We start from the raw sequence: 27,004 nt of genomic DNA, 5'->3' as shown, positions 1-27,004 counted from the left end.
CACACACACACACACACACACTCACACACTCACACACACTTACACACAAACATATACATGTACATACATACATAAACTTACACAAAATTTCTTAATGCATGATAATATATATGCATGTATATATTCTAAATTAAAAAAGCATACATAAATATATAAAAAATGTAGACTACCAGTCAAACGTTTGGGGTAGTAGGATTTTTAAATGTTTTTAAATAAGCTTCTCCTGCCCACCAAAGCTGCATTTATTTAATAAAAAATACAAATACAAATTGTAAAATTGTGAAATGTTATTGTACTAAAATAACTGCTCAGAACTAGTTTATAGTAGTTAAGTTTATAGTTTAATTTAATAATTTAATCCAGTGACTTTAAAGATTAATTTTTAGCTTCATTACTCCAGTCTTCAGAGTCACATGATCCTTCAGAAATGACTCTAATGTTAATTATTACTATTATTATTATTATTATTATTATTATTAGTAGTAGTAGTAGTAGTAGTAGTAGTAGTAGTAGTAGAAGTAGTAGTAATGAAAGCAATAATGACTGGAGTAATAATTTAATTTGAAAATACATACAATAAGAAAGCAGTTATTTAAAATATTAATAAAATATAAAATTTTTAACATTAAATAAATGATTCTTGATAAACAGAATAAAAAAAAAACAAAAAAAAACCTGACCCTAAACTTTTTACCGGTAGTATGTAGTCTCTGTCCTTCAGAATATATTTTTCTGTGCTCAACGTAAGAAACTTATAATGGTTTTGAAGAAGTTTAATAAAGGGTAATTAAAGGGACTAAGCTGACAAGAAAATAAATGACTGAATAAATGAATGAACTAATGAGCTAGAACTTACCTGTCTTCCATTTTCTCTTTCTCAGGACCCTGAAATATCCCGCACCCTGACTCTCATCTCCAAAACCATTCAGTCCCTGGGCAGCTGGGGCAGCCTTTCCAAGAACAAACTGGTATGTCAGCTTTTAGTTATAGGAACCAACTATTAAATCACTTTCCACTTGACATTCAGCCCAACCAGAATACGTTTGCTTCTCTACATTTTTTCAGTTATTGTTGTGACCTTTTTTTGTTTGTTCCTTTGTTTCCAGTCTAGCTTTAAAGAAACATTTATGTGTGATTTCTTCAAGTTATTCCAAGAAGATGAATGTATAGAGAAAGTTAAAAAGGTAAGCATTTCCTACTAATCCTTTTCATTGATGCATGAGAAGAGATCAAGATCATGCATTGAGACAATCTGTTTTGTGGCATTGCAATTCCTTTAATCAGTATAGGTTGAAAGAATACTTGAGATCAGGGGAGCCCGAACTCTAACCTGGAGGGCCGGTGCCCTCCAACCTCAATCAGACACTCCTGGGCTAGCTAATCAAGCTCTTACTAAGCTTTATAGAAACATCCATGCAGTTGTGTTGAGGAAAGTTGGAAGTAAAATTTTAGGGCTCAAAAATTAGTGGAGGACGAAGCGAAGCTTCATGAAACACTGAAATAGTCGAAGCAAATATGTTGAAGCTTCGAAACGTTTCGAAACCCCTCTCAACTCTCTGCACTGGAAGCTTCAGCAAAGAAACAGTTAAGCAAATTGAGTTAGTAAACCCCACGTTGTAAAGTTAAAGCTTCAAGTGATTTAGTAGAGCGGTAAGAGTTCTTGACTAGCATGCAGAGATAATGGGTTCGAATCCAGGGTAATGCAGCTAGATGTAGAAAAAATGCAGGGCTCGAACCAGCAACCTTCTAGCTGTGAGTTGATCATGCTACCCACTGCGCCACCATAACGCCCCACTAGGCTACATGAGACTGAAATGATTTCGATCCTGTCAGTCGGAAATTCGTCAGGTCTTGAAACACATCTTAAATGACCGATACTTTGAATCGCTTTAGTCACAGACCCGGTGTTTCAAAACACTTTAGTCACGTGGCCCGTGTTTCTCGAATCACCTTAGTCATGTGACCTCTGTGTTTCAGATCATGCTTCGGTGCAGTGTTTCGAAACACTTGCGCTTCTGGATCTCGACACTGTGCTGAAACGTCAGTTTCACGATAGCCATCCTTATTGAAAAGTATTAAATTAACTGAAATATTATCTTAAATCATTTTAAACGGGTCATAATTTTCCTCGGTCCAAGTGCCCATTTGGGCCAAAATCCATCCAGTCACCAACAATCCATCTCAATAAAACATTGTTTTTAATATTTACATTTTTTTTATTACAAAGAGATCCAATTTTCAATAGTTGTTCGACATTACAATAGATGTTTCTGCAAATGAAATTCCTTAATCAGGGAAAGAAAACTAAAAACAATTACACAATTTCTCATGATAATAACAGAGCGACATATCAATTTATATGATACATTATACTCGATCATTCATTCATTCATTTTCTTGTCGGCTTAGTCCCTTTATTAATCTGGGGTCGCCAAGGCGGAATGAACCGCCAATTTTTCCAGCAAGTTTTTACGCAGCAGATGCCCTTCCAGCCGCAACTCATCTCTGGGAAACATCCACACATACACACACACACACACACTACGGACAATTTAGCCTACCCAATTCACTTGTACCGCATGTCTTTGGACTGTGGGGGAAACCGGAGCACCCGGAGGAAACCCACGCGAACGCAGGGAGAACATGCAAACTCCACACAGAAACGCCAACTGAGCCGAGGATCAAACCAGCGACCTTCTTGCTGTGAGGCGAACGTGCTACCCACTGCGTCGCCCCTTATACTCGATCAGTTTGACCAAAAGCCAAAAAATGTATATTACTAGTTATGTCATTGTCTCCATAATAAATATACCTTCAACTATGTTAATCTTGTCTTTAAAAAAAATAAACATTATGTTGGAAAAAAAAGTATACAACTACATTTTTTCTGTTTTGACACATTAAAATACGTCACTTAGAAATAATTACATTTAATTTAATTCATAACGGTCTTAAAAGTGTCTTGAAAAGTCTTGAATTTGACTTGATTAATCCTGCAGAAACCCTGATTCTGAAATACACTGTGTTATTAAAGTGCAGTTTATAAAAACAGTGACTTGAACTGTTTTATTATGATTGTTTCTTTTATTATGACTGAACTCAGTTGTCCTGATTTTATTAATAGTTTTGTGAAAAGAAAATAAATAGTTTAGTCTTGATTCTCCGAAAATACCAAGAGAACTCTCATAACTGTGTCAAGTTCACAGAAGTCTCCTTAAATATCAGGTAGTTTGGCATTTTTACAAGGGAAAGGCTCCTTCGTGTGTGTCATAAAAATGTCATGTCATGGTATGACTCCCCAAATATGTTATGAATTTCACAAAGCACCGATTTATAAACATGTTTGTAAATAACAGAAACTGTGAAACACTTTTAAATAGGAATAAAACATGCGTTTACAAACGTTTTGAAGACACATTTAACCTGATATTTAAGGAGCAAAACTATTTTGTCGTTATTAATTTTGATCACTTCTTAAAAATACAACTACATTTCATGAATACAAAGTCATCAAATGTAAATTCTCCTATGATCTCTTTTTGTAGTTCTTAGATGAAATCTCCTCTAATGTCAGTAAGGAGTCCAGTGGAGTGGAGGATTCCTTTGTGCTGAAGGAAGGGTAAGAAAAAAAAGCTTCATTCATTAGTTCAGTTTTTATTATGAGTCGCTCAGTTTCTACCACAATGCTGACAGTTATATGTGTGAATTTAATCGAATTTATTTATTTTTTACCAGAGAGATACATAAGCGGGCCCAGGGCAAAAAGCGAATAGGAAAGAAGAACTTTAAGAAACGCTGGTTACGAGTGACCAATCAAGAGCTGTCCTATCACAAGCAGAAAGGTGAGAGAACGTTCTGCTTTGGATTATTCAGTTCAGCTCTTGAAGGGATTTATCCTTCACTTATTTCAAACCTTCATGAGTTTCTGTTGAACACAAAAGAAGATATTTTGAACAATGTTGGCAACCTGTAACCATTGACTTCTATAGTATTTGTTTTTCCTACTGTGGATTATAGTTTATTTCAGCTTTCTATAAAATATCTTCTTTAGTGATAATAATCAATATGAATTTCTTACAATTATGAAGTAGAATCCCCTTATCCACCACCAGTTTGCAGCACCCATCTAGATTATGCAACGTCAGCCATATTGCTTACCATAAACCAACTGATTGGTGGAGAGGAGACCAATTATGATATGGGGATGGTTGGGGACCAGTGGGCAAATTTGCCCGGGATGCCGGCGTTAAACCCCTACTCTTTTTCGAAGGGTATACTGCGACTTTTAAACCCCTACTCTTTTTCAAAGGATATGCTGCTGTTTAAAGGGGAAATGAAGCACTCAGTCAAGTTTACCTTATTTTGTACATTGCATTCCACTTTAGTGAAAATATATTAAACAAACTCAATTATTGTAACCATTTAGAAGAAAACAGCATGTTTTACTATAGATTTTAGACCTAGGGCGCAGCCATCTTGGAATATCGCTGTGTGTGACGTCACGGGGTTGGTTCAGTTCCCTCCGCTGTACAGATACATTGGAAGTAAAGGAGATTATAAAGCCTAATTTAACCCAATGCGTGAAGTTGTGGATGTGGAGCTGCTGCAAATACAAGCATCAGATGTGTGTCTAATATAGAAGTATATATATTTATTATATATTTTTTTTTTCTGTTTAATTACCGATCATTTGATGCGCTTTGCTCCACACTCTATATTATCTGCCTGACTGCCTGTCTGGGTTTCAACCATGATTGTAATGGACTGAACACAGAGACTGGACTGCCTAATTTAACCCAATGCATGAATTGTGGACAAGCATCACAGACCTGGTACAAATACAAGCATTTCAGTGTCTTGAGTTGTTTATTTTTCTTTTGTTAATACTTTTCGCTTGATGCGCTGTGGTCCACTCTCTCACACTGCTCCAGCGCTGCCTGACGAGTGTTTACCGATGAGTGACGCGGGAAGAACAGCCACGGTTACAGTCTATATGTGCATAATACGCGATTATCACAGGTAATTCGTAATAGACACAGTGGAGAAAACTCGCAACTCAGGCACGCTCGTGTCTGGATCCACGAATATCGCTTTAAAAGTCAAGAGGAGAGGAAAAGTTACCACACAAACAGGCCAGCGCAGTGGCTCAAATGTTCAAAGTGTGTGAGAGAGAGGCAGAAATTGATTTTTACAGCATTTCTCTCTAGTAGTGAAATAGCGACTTGTGTGCTGTGCCTTCTTCACTGTCAACGGAAGACTTTCCAGCAACCTCACCAGCTGAACTGTGCATAACTATACACCTTTTAAGTTGTAGGAGTGTTTTATTTACTTGCCCTCGCCTCCTTCGCCATAGCATTCTACTCCGACATTGCACATCGGAGATAAATGACGCCAGTTTGTAATAATCGGTTATGATCTATTACTGAACTGATATCGAATTGTCCCCATCTGCATTGTGGTTCACAGAAGAAACAATTATTTTTTACACCCCCATCTTTGTGGGCTCAGGCTGGAGATCACAGCTTCATGAGTGAACAGTGCATGACTTTAAAATAAATATAAGGTTAAGATGAAGGATTACACATTTAAGATGTGAGTAAATTATATTTAGGATAGTAGATGGCAGTAATTCATTAAATTTATTGAATCATTATTGAATCAGTCATCTGCACACCAATAACTGTCTGGTTTAGCTCAACTACCAAATCCGACCTCCAAAGACTACGTCGAATAGTTCGGATTGCTGAGCGAATCATTGGTACAACCCTCGCTACTACCCAAGAATTGTACATATCCAGAGCGAGCAGATGGGCTGCCAAAATCACTCTGGACTGCTCACACCCAGCACACTACCTCTTTGAACTGTTACCTTCTGGTCGACGCTACAGAGCACTGTGCGCCGGAACAGCCTGACACAGAAACAGTTTCTTCCCTCAAGCAATCCATCTCATGAACACTTGATAATAATAATTGTGGAACAAACATCACTACTTGCCATACACTTTTATACACATATACACTTATTTAACAACACACTTTACATGCCAATTTGCACATAACAGGTGCACATATAACATTGTATATAGTAATATAGCTCCACATACACTGGTCCCACTTTATATTAAGTGGCCTTAAGTACTATGTACTTACATTAAAAAATAAATACAATGTACTTACTGTGTTTATAATGTATTTGAGAACACTTGTGGTGCTTTTGAGTTGGGATAGAGGTTGGGTTATGGACAAGTTTGGTGGCTTGGGTAGGTTTAAGGGTGGGTTAAGGTGTAAGGGATGGTCAACAGTGTATTTACAAATGTAATTACAAAAGTTAATTACAGATGTAATTACATAAATGTATTTAATCAAGCATAAGTACATAGTAAATACATGTATTTACACAATAAGTACATTGTAACAAACTATTAATTCCTATGTAAGTACTTATTAGTTATGGCCACTTAATATAAAGTGGGACCCATACACTTGTGTATTTGTATATTTGCATTCACTACTTACTGCTTTTTTATATATTTATTATCTGTTTTTTTTTTTTGTCCTGTCTCTGTAATTCTCTTGCACTGTTGAAGCTCTATCACAAAAACAAGTTCCTCGTATGTGCGAACACACCTGGCAATAAAGCTCTTTCTGATTCTGATTCTAATTCAATGCTGGGCTTGAGGCAAACATACCATCAAAACATTTTCTTAAAGTGTTCAATAGTAAAGCATAGAAGTCTAACAAAAAGCATCTGATAAAATCTGATAAGTATGTAATTTGCCACACTTGTAAAGTAGTGGAAAAGTTTGAAAATGAACCTGGGAACTTTGGCTTGAAAAGTGCTTAAATTTGACTTTGAAAAATGTGTAAGAACCCTGTAAATGTGGTCCTTCAGGCGCTTGTTTTTGTTGGCTGCTTTATTTTGGGAATGGAGTTGAAATAACATGAACATTATCTCTGGATTCTTTTAGCTTGTCCTCAGTTTCACATTGTTGTTTGTGGAGCTCCTGTTCATGTAATGCGGTCGGCCAGTTCTGGATGTGAAACTTTCTGCTTCCCCTTACGTATTTATGCAATCAGCTTTGTCATGACTGTTCATGGGTATCTTATGGATTTAGCAGTATATTGAGATGGGTTAGTGATTTGTATGGCTTATTCTGAGGTCATAGCATATATAATTATGATATAATAGATATTATAGGATGTTATTCACCTTATTCTCAGCTGTCGAGTGGGCGCTGCCATTTGAATCTTTTTGTCTCACGACTTCCGGTCACATTCACTTCCATTCATTTTTTGACGTTAACAACTGCTCGTTTCGCTGTTTGATGTTGCAAACTGATATTTCCTTATTATATTATGCTACTTGATCTGTGTAGTCATGCAAACATTTGTTTGTTGAGCAAGTTGTTTGGCCATTTTGTGCCGTTTATTATTCCCTGTCATTTCTCCCATAGGCGACTGAATCGGAAGTTCTAAGACAATCGCGAAAACAGGCGCACTTCCGCATTTTAGAATAAGGTCATTAGAATAAGGTCAATTGGCAAGGTGGCTAAGCGGGTAGCATTGTCCCATCACATCAAGAAGGTTGCTGGTTTAAGTTCCAGCTCTTAAAGTTTCCATTTTCTCCCCATGTCTACGTGGGATATTTTTTAATTCTTATTTTGTTACGATATTACTTAAAAAAATATTTTATGCAGCTGGTTTAAATTATTTACTTAAAATGAGCTGAGACAGCGCAATTCTTCACGTTTTTTTAAAAGAACTTCTTAATTGTTGTGTGTTCAATCAACTTAAAATAGTAAAAACTTTAAAGGTGCAGTATGTAAGTTTGACACCCAGTGATTAACTAGGTATTGCATGCCTGGTTCAAAACACACGCAAGCGCAGGTTGCCAGATTGACAACAGTGTTAAAGGTTTAATGTGTATTAATTAGATAATAAACCTTACCATTTCGTTGGAGTGGATTAAGTGCACTATTTTGTGCTTGATTTGCTATTTTAAATGGCTGTATTTAAACTTTTGTTGTGGTGCAAACAACCAAATTGTTTTGTTAACAAAAGCTTGTTGTTTGTACACAGGGTTACAATGTAACCTGCTCACCTAATGTTTACGCTCGTAATATTTATATTATTTGATAATTAATAACTACCTCGTGTGGAACTCTGAATCTGCATCTCATTTCAGATGCTGCTACTGTCCACCAGAGGTCGCATTTTGGTCACGGATGCATACTTTGAGAGCCTTTCTGACTAAATGAATGACGTTATTTTCCAAAAAGGCAACCCAATAATTTGGGCATTTGGCGGGTTAAAGACTCTAAAACAAAGACAGATGTTCCGACACGTAACGCACATTTTCAAAGCAGAATATCTGACTTCAGCTTTGTTTTTCAGATAAACAAGAATGTTCACTTAGCATGATTCTTTAATATCTGCAAACATATTATGGTAATTTTGGGCTTTAAAAGAGTCAAAAACGTACACACGACAACATAAAGAGATTGTGTGGAACCCAGCAATTTTTTTTACAGTGTGATAAGTAATTACCCTAGAAATTACTTTAAATGTTTTTAAATCATTTATTTATGTTATGATATTAAAAAGAACAGGTAAAATATATATTTTAGATCTATTTAATCTAATTCATGCTAAAAAACTATGGCAAGGTGCAAATATTTCATCTTTAAAACACTTTGAATGACTGAAAACCTCCACATATACACTGTAAAAAAATGCTGGGATCCACAAAATTAATTTATGTTGGGACAACATGAAGGAATTAAGTTAAGTCTTAAGTTTTTATTAATTTAAGTCGATTGAATAATAAAAATTTAACTTGTACCAAAAAAACCTCAGTTGAAAAAAAAGTTGTTTCAGCCCATTTTTAGTTTTAGTTTGTAGTTTGAACAAACAACACACGTCATTTTTTTAGAGTGTATTCTCACTTTGTTTGGCCACCATTAGTATTTATTTCCAGCTCTGGATTCACCTTTGGCTCCAGCCAACAGCAGAACTGCAACTACTCAGGAGGTGGGGATAAAGATAGTAAGGCCCTATTCGATTGGCCAAATTTACATGGAACACATAAATGCTTGGCATATAAAATAAATGCAATTTATCACACCTGCATGCGATGCGTATATTAGATATACTATTATCACCGTAACAATAATTTTACGATGTATTGTATGACACAAAATAACCCGTCTCCATGCTTTCCAGCACTAATGTTTCCCTGCTTGTCTTCTGTGAATCCTGACAGTTTTAACAGACAAATGGGTTTGCACTGGCGGAAGCTGTAAATTTGGCTCCTAGTCCTAACACTTCTTTGTACTCCCAACAAAAATTCTCAAATTTTCTTTGAGCGGGCTGTCCGTTCGCAAGTTCCCAAGATGTATCATAAGTTTTAAGGTCACCAATTATTGGTGTTCCTCCATGCTTAAGACGTTTATTGCTGTTGTAATAATCAACATCATTCAATGTGACCAACTCGGAAGGAGCCGGCATGTTGGCTTGACCTTCTTTCGCCAGACTGTCACAAAAGCTGGACTTCAGCTGTTGACGTTTTGACTGGAAATCTGACCAAACATGCTGTTATAATGCAGTCTAGTTATTTTTTACAGACTGATTGTTGATTAAACGACAGGCGGTGTGCTGTGTACTCATCCAGGAGTTTGGAAGGCAAAACTAGGTCATATTGACATGAAGCGTTGTTTTGATGGTTATCTCCTTTGCAGGTTTTCTCCCTCCAGTGCTTTTGGATATTCCTCCCTGCTTTTATTATATAATAGTGTAATTTGTCTTATTTAAGCACTTGTGCTGGGAGTTACTATAAATCTTGTGTCTTGTTTGTGTTAAAACACATGGCAAGATTTATAATATTTATTCAATAGTTGAGTTTGTTGTTGGGTTGAGACTTTCCTAGCTCATTTTAGGCGGTGCCAATTTATTTCATCAATACATTTTTTTGGTAACACTTCAGTTTAACCCTTGAGCACAGTTACAATTTACTACCCTTTTTTATGTCCGTGATGAAAGCATCCACTGAATTAAACTGCTGTAAATATGCATCAGATAAATATTTCTTTAATTTTTTTGCATAGATCTGTTAATCAACCTGTGTCCGGGTCAAAACTTCACAATTGTTTAGAAACTAACAGGTTTTTAACCCTTTAATTGTCAAATCCATGAATGGTGTCACTGATTTGATGGAAAAAAAAAACAGAAAATGACGTATTTTCATTATGAAAGGATGGATTTTATTTAACATTTTATTCACATGTGAACAATTAGTAGCAATATTGGCTTTGATGCATTGTTAGATTTTCATTTTTTCTTTGTACTTGTTCGTTGGTGGCTGTTTTTGCCCATTGACTTCCATTATAAGCACATTTGATGGTGCATCAATACACAGTCTTTGTTTTTGTTTACTTCATGTAGTTCTGAGAGCTAAAATGCATATTTTAATTTTCTCAGACAAATCAAGGTAAGTGTGCAAAGGTCACTGTCACACTCAGACGCACATACACACACTTTAATTTGCTGTTATACTCCATCAATATTGCATGTGTGTGAATGAGAGTGTGTGGGTGTTTCCCAGTGTTGGATTGCAGCTGAAAGGGCATCTGCTATGTAACACATATGCTGGATATGTTGCTGGTTCATTCTGCTGTAGTGACCCCAGATTAATAAAGGGACTAAGCCGAAAGGAAAATGAATGAATGAATTAATCTGATGCATTTTTTTCAGCAGTTTAGTTTAGTGGATGATTTCATCCCGAACATAACAAAAGGGTAGTAAATTTGCCATTCACACTTTTAATCCAAACATAGGCGACAGTTTACACATGTTACACGTACTGTAGACAGGCCTTCAGATTGACGGCAGAAAGTCTGGATTTTTTTTTTTACAGATTCTCATCGGCTGAGAACTGGCCAAAAGGCAGTTTAACTGGCATGTTTGCGACCAGTCACAGTTCGATGTGAAAATCTGAAGTCAATGTTCCTCTAATAACAGGCCAAAGTGCCTCAAGCAAAACGTCTGAACATCTTTTCAATCGTTTATGCTGTAAACATGTATAAAAAAGCTTTTAGTGAATCCTGATAAGGACTCAATGACTTTTTGTGAGGGAGTTTGCATCATGTACATGTAGGCTTTGTGTCGACACTGTAAAACATGCTGGGTTATGCACAATTCATGTTGTCCCAACACAAATCTATTAAGTTAGCTTAATTGTTTTTACGGTCACACTTTTTTGGATGGTCCATTTGGTTTCTACATGTCGATTAATTCTCCTTAGATTATAAGTAGAATATTAGTTTGGGTTTGGGGTTGGGGTTAGTGTAAGTTGACATGTACTTGCAAAGTTTCTTATAATCCGTTAAATGTTTGTTCAGCAACAGTATCAACAGATATTAAGCAGACACTCTACTAATACTCAAATGGACCATTAAAATAAAGTGTTACCGTTTTTACACATTTAAGTGGATTGAACATGAAACAATTAAGTTGTCCTCCCCAAAAGCTCAAGAATTATTTTGATTCAGTTCATTTTAAATATGTAGTTTGAACAAGCAGCACACATCATTTATGAGGGTAGTTGGACTGTTAAAGAGGATAACACACACATCCCCCAGAAATGCTATCGAATTCAGTAAGATGACTTCCAAAATGTTTTCCATTTTTGTGTACTGTATAGATCACAGGTGTCAAACTCAGTTCCAAAAGGGCCGCAGTTTAGTTCCAACCCTAATTAAACACACCTGATCAAACTAATTGAGTCCTACAGGCTTGTTCGAAACCTACAGGTAAGTGTGTTGGAGCAGGGTTGGAACTAAACTGAGCAGGGCTTCGGCCCTCCAGGAATTGAGTTTGACACCCCTGGTATAGACAGTACTTCTATCCGACAGAAAAGGGCTATTTTGAACACACACTTTCACGTGAATGCATCTGAAAATGCTGCTTTCACCTTGTATGTGTACTGTATAAACACTGACACGTTTAGTCATGTGCTGCATATTTTCACCTGTAGATTTTACAGTATGTTTATACCGGTATGTCCCTGCAGTGCTATTCACTTTCACAATTTTTTTTTACCATTTTCTTTCTAAAATTGAAACATGAGAGCAGCTGAATACATGATCATGTGATTGAGAGTGACTTAGGCCCAATACTGAGATGTTTTTGCAAATAAATTGACCATGTCAGAAGGATAACACGCTAATTTTATTTCGTCTGTGTCATCCCAGTGCGCTTTGATTACACTTTGCCATGTTTCTGAAATTCACAGCAAGATCAGGGAGTGTGGTGACTATACAGTAAGTTGGGATGCTTGCATTTTAACTAGGCATTGCCATTTGACTAAACATCAGTTACAGGATGGAGCAAAATTTATGTAATTTTTTTTCTCTCGTTTGATCAGTGGAGCTTCATTTCCTAGAATCAAGAACACTGAGCATCTGCACTAAATGATGGACTGTCCTCGATAGATGTGCACTTTCCATTTGTAACTGTCCTCTAGATACCACAACTGGGGCGGATGAGGATGTTATGAAATTGCATTGTGCTCCTTATTGGCTAAACTCAAGCCGACCCCTTTAATGATTGTAGAAATCTTACTGCAAACACAATCAAGATGCTAAAAGCGTTTCGTCGTCCAACAAACACGCTCAATCTCAAAATCAGTTCATATATGGTAGTCATTCATCTCCACGGATGAATCTTTTTTTTTTTTTTTTACTTTAGTGCTAGTTGCACAAGTAAGTGGTCATTTTTCAGACCAAATTATTACACTTGTAACACAATTAGTCATTCTTTCAAAATCTGTTCCCATGCTTTCGGCACCTATTTTATCCTTACATAATCAGCGTTTCAAAACAAAAGATGATTGTAACTTGTTGAGAACATTTGGTGAATCACCAAAACACTACAGTATGATCTTCTCTCTTTCTTTCATTTTTTTTTCAGCATTGAACAATGCAAGTACATATTTCAAGTAAAGTATGCTTTTAAGTACTTATTACACAATATTATTTCCTATATTAGTTGTAATTAAATAGGAATACATTATAGGTCAAATGTATATGAAATTATTTAACTGTGCTTTTTGAAACACTTAGGCTGAACTTTAAATGTAATTTTATAAATGAAATATGTTGTCGTAGACATTTGATTAAAGTGTAGATGGAAAAATGTACTTATAAGCAATTATTGCAAACTAAGTATTAGTTTAGTATGAATAATGTGTAGTATACATTAGTATATCTATATTTGAAGAGTTCAGATGCAAAACCCGCTAAAAGCTGTTGGGAAATATCCTTCAAAAAATGAGCATTTTTATCAGGCTCCTGTGTGTAGTTCAGTAATTTCCAGTTTATGACAAAGAATACACTCTTTTAAAGATCTTTAAAATGAAATATCTCAACATAATCATAGGAGTCTGAGAAACATACTAATTTTCAATGGAAATTTCAGATGGCACTTGGAGGTTTTTGCATCTGAACTCTTCATTTATTGATTGATTGATTGCACTTACACATTTGTTTTTTACTTTATATTTAATTTGAAATATAATTTGTGGTGTTTGTGCTTAACTACACTAAATTAAACATGCTACACCACCTCATAAAAGTCTTGTCGTCGATCTCAGTTGTAAGAGTAACAAACAGTAACTTGACTTCTAGTTGATCATTTTAAAATGTTAGGTTGATTGAATGATCAACCTGAAGGTTCATAAAATGAAGGTTGATTTTTCCAATGAGTCATCTGTTGAGCTGCATTCCAATCATCACAAATACTGCAGAAGACCTACTGGAACCCTCATGGATCCAAGATTCTCAAAGAAATCAGTCAAGTTTGGTGAAGGTAAAATCATGGTTTGGGGTTATATTCAGTATGGGGGTGTGTGAGAGATCTGCAGAGTGGATGGCAGGTATCAAGACATTTGTGCTGCCCATTACATTACAAACCACAGGCTAATTCCTCTCATACTTCAGCCTCCACATCAAAGTTTGTGAAAGCAGAATAAGATCTAGGTGCTCAAGGATTGGCCAGCCCAGTCACCAGATGTAAACGTTATTAAGCATGTCTGGAGTAAGATGGAGGAGAAGGGAATGAAGATGAATCCAAAGAATCTTGATGAACTCTGGGAGTCCTGCAACAACACTTTCTTTGCCATTCCAGATGACTTTATTAATAAGTTATTTGAGTCATTGCAGAGATGTGTGGATGCAGTCCTCTAAGCTCATGGGAGTCATACACAGCATTAATTTTTTTTCCCACTGTCCCATGACTTAATATTTTATACTGTACATTATTTCTGTAAAATGACGAGCCTTTTGTCTAAGCAAAGTCAGACCTTACTGTCCTAATAAAATAATAAAAAAATATTTATTTTGATAAAATAAGCATAATCTTGAGGCCTTTGCCTTTTATATAAGCCACTTCTGATACCAACTAGAAGTCGAGTTATTATTTGTTTTTCCTAAAACTTTGATAGGCGACAAGATATTTTTGGAAATGTGTCGCTTGTGAAAAGAGATCTACTGTATAAGACTGACATCCATATTGCACATTACCCAAAATGAGAAAGACACCTTTAGATGAATTACAATTTGACCTATTTTCTTTAGGCTTTTACTGAATTCCTAATCCTGCATGGCAGGATAGCAACAACAAGCCTCAACTTAATTTCTTTCCTTTTCTTTTGCTCATTTAAAAGAGTAAATTCTGAGAAAGTGGTTTAACAGACATACTGCGGTACTCCAGAGTCTATAGCCTACAGCCGTCAACGGATACAGAAAGGTTAAAAAAAACGTTTGAGTTACTAAACTCTCAACACGTTGACCACAGCTAAGAGTTTTCTGTTATTATACATCAACTAAATATAGACGAATTTGCTGACACCGTGTTAAACCACTATGGTTTGCTCTTCGCCTTTTTATGTTAGGAAGCTAAAAACCATGTGTTTGTGGTGCTGTAGTGAATTACTATATTGAGAATCTGTGAAAATGACTGTTAGAAATAGCAACTTACGAAGTGAAAATATCTGTGCATGGAGAACAAGGCAGAATGTGTTCACAATCTTTCATAATTTCCAGTTTTAAATTTATGCATGTAGAAAAAAATAAAAGTATAAGAGTTAAGTTGTTGTCAGGCATGATTCACTGTAATGTCTTTACAACAATATAAAGCAAGCCTGTTATTGCTGCTCTTAAACATTTACTGTGTAGTAAAACCTGATATATGTATATATATATATAAAAAAGAGTCGTTAGAATTTTATTCTAGTTCACCTGAATGCAAAAACTCATTTATTCGCCTTTATATTGTTCCAAACTAGTTTGGTCTTTGTTGTGTGGTGGGGAAAGATATGCTGGAGAATGTCCAATGTTTGTTTTTTTTCCATTCAATGCTATCAACAGAGTGTAGTTTTATTTGGGGATCGCATTTAATTTTGACTGTAAACATTTCAACTTTTATTAAATTATATCTGAATATGTTCCAAGTTGATTACAAGACTTTAGAGTTGACTGTGCATCCAGTTTCAAAGGGCTCAGGCTGGAATTGATGCGGCAAAGCCGACATCATTGTTACAGTTTGCAGAACTTTGTTTACAAGAGGTGAGAAGTTGGTATTAAATCAAAATTGTCATTTCTTATGTTTACATGTATTTATTAGTGCTTGTTATAAAATATGCATCTGTGCACTTCATTGTTTTGTCAAAATTCTTTTGCCTTCATAATCTTAAATCAAATACCATAACTTTGTTCCCCCCTCAAAATGACTTTTCGTCACTTCTGGTCACATGGAATGTCTTTAGGGCGGGGCTATCATTGCTTTAGGGCAGGGTTATCAGTCGGTGTCTTGTTTATGATGCGAGCTGTAAAGTTTAGCTTCTCGTTCTCATCATCATTGAACGTCCTAAAACCTCCAACAGTGATTCATGACATTGTAGTCTTCCACATCTGTGTACAAACTGGCATTCAAATCCTCCTCCATATTGGTGGCAACACGATCCAATCATTTTCATTTCTATGTTTTTTTTTTTAATTTCTTTACGGTTCTACTTTTTTGTTTCAAATGGATGTGCGCCATGATTGGTGAAAAAAAAGGCAAATCTTAATTTCCATTTCATGTCGACTTTGAAAGACTATTTAGGTTCTCCAGCAGTAGACCAATCACAACTGAATAACCCAATCATCTGACCAATCAGAGCAGACTAGTCTAAGAATAAGATACTGATTTTTTTTAAGACACAGTAAAGATCTTTGCACGCTGAAGTCCGAAAATTTCATATGGATTTTTTCCCTAATAATATCTGAAAAATGTCACGTTCATAAACCTCGCACACTGAATCCGATGCGTATTAATAAATATATTCAGAAAAAATGCAAAACATTTCAGAGTAAATTCAAGCAGTGATACTTTGTTCTTCTCTCTCTTCTCCAAAGAAAAGGAATGAGGAATAAGCTACATATTTTGCTCATTCAATACTAGAAGAAGAGTTCAACTTATCATTAAAGAGCTGTGCTGGATTTTCCTTAAATGCAGTTTATTTCAGGAAATGAGTCAAATTTCAACACATTGCTTGTGATTTTTCACACAATTACATACGTAAACAAATCTGGAACAAAGACAGTACCTATAATGTACCTGCAGAAAAAACAGCCTAAACCAGCTTGAGCATCCTTGTTTAAGAGGGGTTTTGGCCATTTTCAGGCTGTTTTCCAGTCATTTCCAGCCTGGTCTCAGCTGGTCATGCTGGAAAATGACCAGCTAAAACCAGCTTGACCAGCCTGGTTTAAGCTGGACATAGCTGGTATAATCTTCCAGCCTGACCATCCAAAACTAAATGGCTAGAAACCAGCCTGGAATGCCCAAAACCCCTTCTAAAACCAGGCTGGTCAACCAGCTAAAACCAGCTCAGACTGGTTTAAGCAATTTTTTTTTATATAATAGATGGTGGCCACTTTGATGTATCGAAGCAATAGACCGAGCGGACCATGAGGCGATTATAATGTCCATGAGTATGTCAAATGTATGGACGCTAAAAACTTTTATGACAGACAAAAGTTTCAGAGATAGTGTGTCAATATGATTCACACAATGAAAGGTCGAATTAATTTTTTTTACGTACGAAAATTACGGATTCAGTGTGTAACATTAAGTCTTAAGTAGAAATTATGACAAAATGTTTTTGGTTTTTGGTATTGGATGAATGTAAACCTTTTGTAGGAGACTTCCAGAAACAAGTGAACAAACATTTAGGCTCGTATAACAGAGTCCTACAGCTGGAATACCAACATTTCAGGCATCCAGCCAGCTAGTGGCAGTTCACACCCGCTAAATGTTCAGGAAGAAGAATCAAAAAAAGAGCTCTTGTTTTCAGGAATCTGTGTACTTTGGCTGTCTTGTGGTCAAAGTGGAGATGAAAATAGGAATTTGTCAGCTGTGTAGAATGTGCTTGAGAAAACGGCTGGGTGTTAGTGTTGGCGAAGCACGTTGGTTTGTTATCAGCTCCACAGGCCCTGGCCCGACTGGACAAAGTCATGGGTCATTACAGGATATAGTGAGATTTAGTGTCTGTGTCTGAACCACAGTCCCCAGATGACAAAAAATTGGATCACTGTAAAAGGTCTACTCTCTGAATTTGTGTTTATTTCACCATTTGTTTAACAATTTGTATTATTTATTAATGTCCCTACACAAGTAAAAAAAATGGCTGGTAACACTTTATTTTAATGGTCCATTTGAGTATTAGTAGACTGTCTGCTTAATATCTGTTGATACTGCTCCTTTAACAGACATTTAACTGACTATAAGAAACTTAGCTAGTACATGTTAACTGGCATTAACCCCTAAAAGCCCAACCAAACAGTCTACTTATAATATAAGGAGAATTAGTTGCAATGTAACTTAAATTCAACTAACGGACCATCAAAATAAAATGTGACCGGTTGGGAGACCGGCAGCTGATAAAGTGGGTCAATCAGAATAATAATTAACACCTGTTTTCTCTCAGTGATTGGGCCGGAGAGACGCTTCAAAAAGAAGTCGACAGAGACGAGAGAGAGATGCTTTGAGAGTTATGCTTGAAAAAAACCATAACAAAACAAATGAAAATCTTTGTGCTACCTGAATCGCCGACCCTTCCTTCTTCATAAAAAAACTTAAATTCAACAAACAGACCATTAAAATAAAGTGTGACCAAAGGGCCAAGTGTGAATTTTGTTTTTATTTTTCCACATGGACAAATCTGTTTTTGTGTTTGTGTTCAGGAAAGGAAGCGCTGTGTGTCATTCCTGTGAAACACATCCTTGGTATTGAGAAACTGGAAGAAAGTGCCTTTAATCGCAAAAACGTGAGTAGCTCAATTGCATTTGCGTGTGTTTTATGTGTTTATTTATGTTTGATTCCCAGGAGGCAAACATACAAATGAAATGTAAAATCTTCACCATTGCTTTGAATAAAAGTGAATGACAAATGCAAATTTACGGTATGTTTACTGTTCCAAAGTTTGGAATAATTACGACTATAATAAGAAGTCTTTGACGCTTATCCAAGCTTGCATGTACTTTGCCAAAAACGTTGTAAAAACTTTAGTATTGTTGAAACATTATGCTAAACTATAAAGGCTGTTTTATTTTTATATGTTTTTAAATAAAAGCCATCAGTGCTGAAACATGTTTTCTGCTTAATATTTTTGTTAAAATCCTAATGCACTACCCATCGGAAAATTGATACAATGAACAAAGTAAAATGAAAGAAATACACTAGGGCTGCAACTAACGAATATTTGATTAATCAATTAATCTGTTGATTATTTTTTTTCAAATAAATCGGATAAAAAAAAGAAAAGCATTCATTTCCAACACTTTATTTTTAAAAAGCTCATCCCTGAGCTGTTATAATAATAATAATAATAACAACAATAATAATAATAATAATAATAATAATAATATTAATAAATAAAAAACTAACTAGTTTTGTCCTGTTTTCAATCCAAATATACAAATGCTTTTAAATGAAGATACATACTAGACCAGGGGTGGGCAAACTCGGTCCTGGAGGGCCGGTGTCCTGCACAGTTTTGCTCCAACACTAATCAAACACACCTGAACATGGTAATCAGTGTTTTCAAAATCACTACAACTCTATAAGCAGGTGTGTTTGAATAGAGTTGGAGCTAAACTGTGCAGGACACCGGCCTTCCAGGACCGAGTTTGCCCACCCCTGTACTAGACACATGAAATGGCATTAGAAATCACTTGACCTCAAAATTGAGTGATTATTTGCCTAAAACAAGCAGAATTATTTGCCAATGGGGTAAGAAAAAATATCTTAAGATATAATCTCAAACAGAAGTTTTCAGCATCACTTCATTTCCTCACGCCATTTTGCTTGTCTGGTCTTGATGTAATATTTTTTTGGAAATTTGAACTATAAATAAGAAAAAAAATGTATGTGTGTGAGACAGTTTGTGCTCATCATAAGGTGTTTTGCCTTCAAAGAGTTCAATGGGAAAATGTGCTTTCCCATTAAACGCAGCCCTTCTAGCCACAACCCCCCAGAGATGGGTTGTAGCTGGAAGGGCATCCGCTGCTTAAAAAAGTGCTGGATAAGTTGGCGGTTCATTCCGCTGTGGCGACCCCGTATTTTTAAAGGGACTTAGCCGAAAAGAAAATGAACGAATGAATGGTTTTGAACAAAGCGTGCAATACCTAGTTCAACCACTGCGTGTCAATCTTGCACACTGCACCTTTAAGCAAAGTTAACAAATGATACTTTCCAGTGTATATCACACAATCAGTCTGACCCCAGCAATAATTATTCCAAACATTTGATCTGTATGTAAATGTAACACACTCCTCTACCCTGTTTTGTTTTGCAGATGTTTCAGGTAATCCACTCAGAGAAGCCCCTGTACGTCCAGGCGAGTAACTGTGTAGAGACCAACAGCTGGATTGAGGTGTTGAGTCAGGTCAGCCGGTGTAACCCGGGACGCCTCAGCACATTTCACCTCTCTGCATACGTCGGTGGATCCTGGTTATGCTGTAAGGAGCCCAATGAAAGTGCTCCAGGCTGCAAACCCTGCACTGCGTAAGAAATCATATTAATTTGCACATTTAGTTTATATACAAAAATGTACCTGGTGCCATTATTTTTTATGTTCGACTTCACAATATAGGACAGTGTTGGCTAATATTCAACTGGATATCGACTGTGACCGGGAAACAGAGCGAATCTTCTCCTTCTTCTCCACCTACCGCTCCAGACTACAGAAGATGGAGGGTGTGTAGCCTTATAACATTGAGAAACATCCCCGTTTACTGTTCATGATTGATTAAAACATACAGTTTATATTAGTCATTAATGTTTAGTCATTAATTCCTTTATATTATGCAAACAAATCATTTTTTTGTATGGTAAAATGATTGGTTTATCACAAGGACGATGATTAAAGCTATGAAACTTGGAGGATATTTCACCAGCAAATTGGGTTTATCTTGTTATCATGACCCCCATAAAATGTACTGATTTGTTTGTGCTGGTCTCTGCAGACGTCTGTGCCGGTATGTCAGTGTATCTTGGGCAGCAGGAGGAGTGTTCGGCCTTCACTATACAGGACCCTAAAGAGACCTTCCGCACCATTAAAGAGCTCGGAGAGGTGCTGGACGAGCTGCAGTCTCACCATGACTCAAAGGGGGCACTAACTGATGAACCAGGCACTATGTAAGGCAACCAAAATGTGATAAAATTTGCAGGATCTATGTTCAATTCAATTCAGCTTTATTTGTATAGCGCTTTTACAATGTAGATTGTGTCAAAGCAGCTTCACATAAATGGTCATAGTAACTGGATCAGGGTAGTTCAGTTTTTAGTATTTAAGTTCAGTTCAGTTTAGCTCAGTTCAGTGTGGTTTGAAATCATTACTGAGAGTCCAAACACTGAAGAGCAAATTCATCGATGCGTAGCTTTACAGATCCTGAACCATGCAAGCCAGTGGCGACAGCGGAGAGGGAAAATACAAATTTCGCTCAGCCTCCTAAACATCAGGGGCCTCATGTACGAAGACTTGCATGGAAATCTTACTAAAACATTGCGTACGCACAAAGCTGTAAATGTGCGTACGCAGAAAAAAATTCAGATGTATGAAACACTGCGTACGCCGAATCTCACGCATATTCTTTTGTACATCCGAATGAACGTGAAACTGAGCGCAACATGCACGAGCACAAAACCCCTCCCTGCCTCCTCCCCCGTATGAATATGCTAATGACTATGCTAATGGAAAAACCCAACGAAAAAGCAATGGCAAAAGCAAGCAAAAAGAGAAACTTTGAACAGAATGTGAATTGGAGGTGCTGCTTTCGGAGGTATACCGGAGAAAAGCGGTGTTATTTGCAAGTTTGTTCTCCGGAATTAACAACAAAAGAAAAAAATAGAATGGGAGAGTTTAGCTGATGCAGTTAACACAGTTGTCTGAACATTGCACTGAGTGCATTAAAAAGGAAATAGTCTGGTTTATATCTGTAAAATGTTGCAATACCTTTAGCAGTCTCTGTGGCGCACCGTAAGACGCATGTGATCATGTATTGACACGTTCGAGCATAAACTTGGCTCGAATCCGGCGTCTAATGAACTCTTTCTTCTTTTTTGTCCCCGCTACATATCAGATTTTGCCCACTATTTATCACAAGAAAGACAAGTAGGAAGTTTGTGCATCATATTTTATTTGCACATTTATTGAATGGAAATGTTTCTGATTCACGCATGCAAATTCATCTTCAGATAGTGTCTTTATAGCAATGTGTGTGCAGTAGATAGCTCAGATTACATTGGGAAAACAGGCGACCGCTGCAAATTGTGCTTTAATGTTTAGCTGGTCAACCGTATGGTATGGAAACCTTACATACCTACTAGATGAACCCATCTCATACAGCTGCCATTGCAAGGCTCAGACACTTTGTAGAGAGGAATTTAATACAACTGCCTCTAGGAGTCGCCAATGGAAATAAAACACACACGCACAAAAAATGTGCGTACGCCAGCCAGAAAGCTGCCGTGAAGCTGCGCACATTGCCACGTTCAGTTCATTGTTAGTAAATCCAAACGTGAGCGATTCTGAGCGTGAAACCTGGCGTACGCAAAGTTTTTGTGCGTACGCAACGTTGATACATGAGGCCCCAGGTCACTTGCACCTAAAGCGCTTATCATAAATGAAATAATAACAGATAACAATCTTAATGCACTCTGTCTCACTGAAACCTGGCTGAAACAAAATGACTATATTAGTTTAAATGAAGCAACTCCTTCAGGATTCTTATATAAACATGAGGCTCGTCAAACTGGTTGTGGTGGTGGAGTTGCATCAATCTTTAGTGATTTCCTTAATGTTAATTAGAGAAATGGACTTATGTTTAGCTCCTTTGAAGTATTAGCGCTTAATGTTCAGCTTCCAGATACTATGCAAAAACCTATGTTATCTATGTGAGATGAAATCACCCCTGTACCCTTAAATAGTGCTTTATTTGAGGAAGAAATCTAATGTAGAGTTGTCTAAAACGTTAGTAAACATTCTGAAATGCACTCAATCATTCTCACAATGCACCGATGTACACTCAAAAGCTAGAGAATAACCATAATGCACTGTAATGCTGCTTATACACCAGACACAGCACTAGCAAATAAATCGTGATATTCCAACGTAAATACACGCTTGAACATTTTGAGTTTACTCGCTTCATTCGCACGCCAATCTGAAGATGCTGGACTTTAGCGCTGCTTACGGGTGTTGTAACGAGCAGGCAAAGAAAACAAAGCACAATAGCAGAACATTTCATGGGTAATTAATTTGTATTTTATGAACTTTTGTGCTTAACAAGTAATGCTATTGATGATAATAAAGTCTCTTACTGCATTAACCATAAGGCAAAGTAGAACCAACTCGCACTAAATTCTAAGCTTATGCTGGTTTTGTTGAATAAATCAAGCAAAAAATGTAAATGAAATATGACAACAAGATGCTGCGGTGCCAGAAACTTGTATTATTGTCGGCTTAGTGAATAAGTCGTTCATAATGGAGATTCATTCACAAACGAATCGCTCCCTCCTTTAGAATGAGAAGTGAAAGTAGGAGAGGGGGTGTGATCTCATTAGATCAAATTAAACAGGGAGGGAGGATAATACATTTCCATGCATACAATATGCTCTTGGGCCGCATTGCCTAGGCGGTCACGTATTCATCGATGTAGATAAGTGAAGTAAAATTATAATTATAATTTAAATATAAATATGATTTTCGTAATTTAAAAAAATATTTGCATACTGACCACTGGGAAACTCCCAATCATATGCATGTATGTATGTATGTAATGTATGTGTGTATGTTTATGTATGTATGTATGTATGTATGTATGTATGTATGTATCTATGTATGTATGTATGTATGTATGTATGTGTGTATGTTTATGTATGTATGTATGTATGTATGTATCTATCAATGTATGTAATGTATGTGTGTATGTTTATGTATGTATGTATCTATGTATGTATGTATGTATGTATGTATGTGTGTAATGTGTGCATGTATGTATGTATGTATGTGTGTAATGTGTGCATCTATGCATGTATGCATGTATGCATGTATGTATGTATGTATGTATGTATGTATGTATGTGTGTGTGTAATGCATGTATGCATGTATGTATGTATTTATGTATGTGTGTATGTATGCATGTATGTATGTTTGCATGTATGCATGTATGTATGTTTGTATGTATTATGCATTATGTATGTATGTATGTATGTATGCGTGTGTGTGTGTGTGTATAAGTGTGTCTGTATATTACTGGCTCTGGATGGCCAGTCCTCCTCCACTGCACCTTGGTTCCACATTCATTTTAGAGGAGAGAGAGATTGTACTAAAATGGCGGCTCTATTGACGCATTCCTTCCAATAGAGAACAACAGGGTAGGCGGCATCTAATGTAAATATCTATGAGCATTGTATATCTGTGCATGTCCATTGGATGCACACTTCTCCCCGAAAGTAGTAGGTCATTCGGGTTCTTCCTGCACACTGTTTTTCGAATTGAATTTGGACATACTACTGCGCTCGCATACTAGTTTTAGCATACTATACAATATGGAAGTATGCGATTTCGGATAAGGCCCATGCACACAGAAACATTTTTTGCTCGCATTTTTCGTCGACGTTTAACGCCTCGTGACGAAACAAAGGCCGTCAATGTGATCGTGCACACCAATGTGCAAAACGGCAGATGCAAAAGCATCATTTATAAAAAATATTAAAAAAAAACGCCTAATGCTCGTTTTTTTGTTTTGACGCGCCACGTCAAATCCTTCTCCACCAATCAGATTGGCACTTTTGTTCACGTGCACGGAGCTGCTGAAGTTACAGCAAACAGCACTTGGAGGCGCTCAAACGCAAAACCGTCAATGCGAGCGCACATTGAAGACGATGCCCAGAGGCGATATGAACGTTCAGCTGCTTATTGGTCTTGTAAACAATAATCATTTCTTCATCGCTAGAGCTGGAGCTGCTGCTTGAACCATCCATGCTTGTTTGAGACACCAGTAGCTTCAACAACTAGCGCGTGAACTTCCTCTCCTCCTCTTCTTCTGTGTTATAAGCGGGTGTCAGAAGTTGTGTAGCGCCATCTAACGTCAAGGAGTGATTTTGCATACTCTTCTGCTTGACGGCAGTGAAAATCGCTTGGGTTTGTTTATGGAAAAACGTCTCGTAAACCGCTGATGATAAACGCAAACAAAAAGCATCCCGGTGTGTAGGAGCCTTTAGAAACCTGCAGATATGATGAAGTTACGCTGATGAATGTTGAGGAAAAACAGCTATTGATTTCCTTTTTTTTCCCCACCTATAAATGTCAATGGCTGTTTTTCTTCAGAATATCGTGTTTTGTGTTAAACGTAAGACAGAGACAACCACTTTAGTGAGTAAATTGTTAAAATAAGTTTGATTTTTGGGTAAACCACCTCTTTAATTTATTATTGAGAGCCACAGGTATTGAGTTTTTCACCTTAGTCTCGGATGATCTGATGGTAACATTAAATATTTATATTAATAATATTTAACTTACATTTAATATTCATTCTTGTTTGTGCAATCATTTTTATTTCTCCCTAAAATGCCTCATTTATGCTTCATAAAATCATGTCTTATATTTCGTACCCACAGTAAATTTGCATCTTTCATCTTGTTTGTAGAGAGAATCCTATAGTTGGAAAGACAGCGTAACACTGCAATCGTGGGACCAGGTGGAGCTGATACATCCACACCAGCAGAGGGCGCCATATTTGTTAATATACAGGATCGTGACAGCGCTCTGGTAATGCTCCGAAAATCGCTGCCATTCCACACAAGACTGAGTCCAGCCTCTCCAGCAGCAGCCTGATCTGGAGTGACAGTGTACATGGAAGAATTCGGCCAGTCAAGAGTCCAGTGGCGTGTCTGTGAGTTGCTAATCATTGGGAAAAAAAGAAAATCAAGCTCTTTTCTCTGTGTGCCTGTCAGATCTCAGTCTTGTATCGGTTTTTAAGATTTATAAGTAACCTCAATTGCCAGTCCGCACAGTAAGAAAAGATTCAATCACCTCTTATCCATTCCTAAACAGGCTGTGAAAGTCCAGACACCAAGAGTAAGTCTGAGAAATTATAGCTGCTAAAATAGTCTATGAAAGTACTCAAACCTTCACATATTTTCTTTTGTTCGTAAACCATCGGTTCTTTCAGACTACTGCTGGTCTGATGTTTCGACAAGTAAAATAACGATGTCAAAGGGAATTCTTGTCGTTCTTTTAATCTTGTAGTATCATCCCTTTTGGCCCATCATTTTTGAGCATGTGCACGGTTTTCTATCTGTAGAGGATAGATTTAATCTGCCTTATAAATTCAGTGGAGGTACTTACAATCCCACATTTGTGTATGAATTAGGGACTAATGCAGAAGCACTTTAGATATTTGGAAATATTCCAGATGAGATTGTTTTAGATACGTGGTATCAACCTTTTTGTTTTTGTTTTGGTTTTTTTCCCAATATCGATCAGTTACATGATCAACTCTTGTGTAATGTTCTGTAGATAACATTCATATCCTGTAGATTTTTACTAGCTATTTTTCTTACGCCAAAGATGTTGTTTTGTAGGTTTTCATGACTTGAAAATGGTATACCTGTTGTTTTTTCAATTACAGTTCTTTAAAAACAAAAAGGAAAATGTCTATCCTTCACGGTCGTACGTTTTGGGAGCGTAATACATTTTGATAAACATGGAGGAAAGTTCTATTCAGTCTTTTTTTTTTTTTGATGAAACATTGTTAACGATTTTTACCGTTTAATGACAAAAGATTGGATATTTTATAATATGCTGTCAGAAGCTCCAAAACCTAGTGAGCTGCCTACAATTTTCATTTTTTTCATTGAAATGGTAGCATTAACATAAATTAATTCAGGGAAGGTCTTTTTTAGCAGGGAATGCCTTCCCATTATGCACTGCAAGAAAAAACTATTTTGAAAATCATCCAAAAAGCAAAATAATGATTGTAAATCTAATTTTCAATCAAATACTACAAGTATTGATGACATATTTTTCAATATCAGCATGTTTTATGTATATTTTGCTCAAGTGTTAGCTTAGCAACATGCTAACAGCAGATTCTGTTGACAATGGGCTCTAAGCACAGCTAGAGTTTTATAGCCAACGATAAGCTTTGGAAGCTTAATCAATTTCACAAGGTTGTTTTTACAGCATCGGTGTTGTAATGTAATTACAATACATTCAGTTAAATAGACAGAAGCATTTATTTACATGAATGAGATGAAAGGTCGTTGTTACCACAAGCGCCATCAGTAGCACTGGCTAGCGCAGAAATTCCTTTGAAAATACTGGGGTAAAATAAACTGGCATATTTTAAAGACATGGTGGGGGGAAATGGACTTTAATGCAGTGCTTCTTGTCTGATCTGAG

The 27,004-nt window shown here is 36.6% G+C and overlaps 2 protein-coding genes across 4 annotated transcripts in view; both read left to right on the top strand.

Annotated features, from left to right (window-relative positions):
- Positions 1-27,004, top strand: part of grk7b (G protein-coupled receptor kinase 7b) — an 845,646-nt gene that overhangs the window by 641,425 nt on the left and 177,217 nt on the right. The gene's annotated exons all lie outside the window — the stretch shown is intronic.
- The window catches only part of rasa2 (RAS p21 protein activator 2), a 241,741-nt gene that overhangs the window by 69,435 nt on the left and 145,302 nt on the right, over positions 1-27,004 (top strand). The window contains exons 16-24 of one of the 3 annotated variants that reach the window (XR_015515224.1): positions 882-968; positions 1,107-1,184; positions 3,546-3,619; positions 3,736-3,842; positions 18,279-18,361; positions 19,892-20,100; positions 20,189-20,292; positions 20,562-20,733; positions 25,248-25,818. Coding sequence is in view for 1 of the 3 variants with exons in the window: in XM_087293381.1 (XP_087149507.1) it covers positions 882-968; positions 1,107-1,184; positions 3,546-3,619; positions 3,736-3,842; positions 18,279-18,361; positions 19,892-20,100; positions 20,189-20,292; positions 20,562-20,733; positions 25,248-25,278 (945 nt within the window). In the remaining 2 variants the exon portion in view is untranslated. Of the gene's footprint in view, positions 1-881; positions 969-1,106; positions 1,185-3,545; positions 3,620-3,735; positions 3,843-18,278; positions 18,362-19,891; positions 20,101-20,188; positions 20,293-20,561; positions 22,397-25,247; positions 26,321-27,004 lie in introns of those variants that run through there. The other 2 variants (XM_087293381.1, XR_015515223.1) reach the window with 2 other exon arrangements.

This window comes from Danio rerio, chromosome 18 (assembly GCF_052040795.2).
Source record: "Danio rerio strain M-AB ecotype USA chromosome 18, GRCz13ab, whole genome shotgun sequence".
Taxonomy (NCBI): Eukaryota; Metazoa; Chordata; class Actinopteri; order Cypriniformes; family Danionidae; genus Danio; species Danio rerio.
Note: the sequence above shows the minus strand (reverse complement) of the source record. Positions and strands in the feature narration are given on the sequence as shown.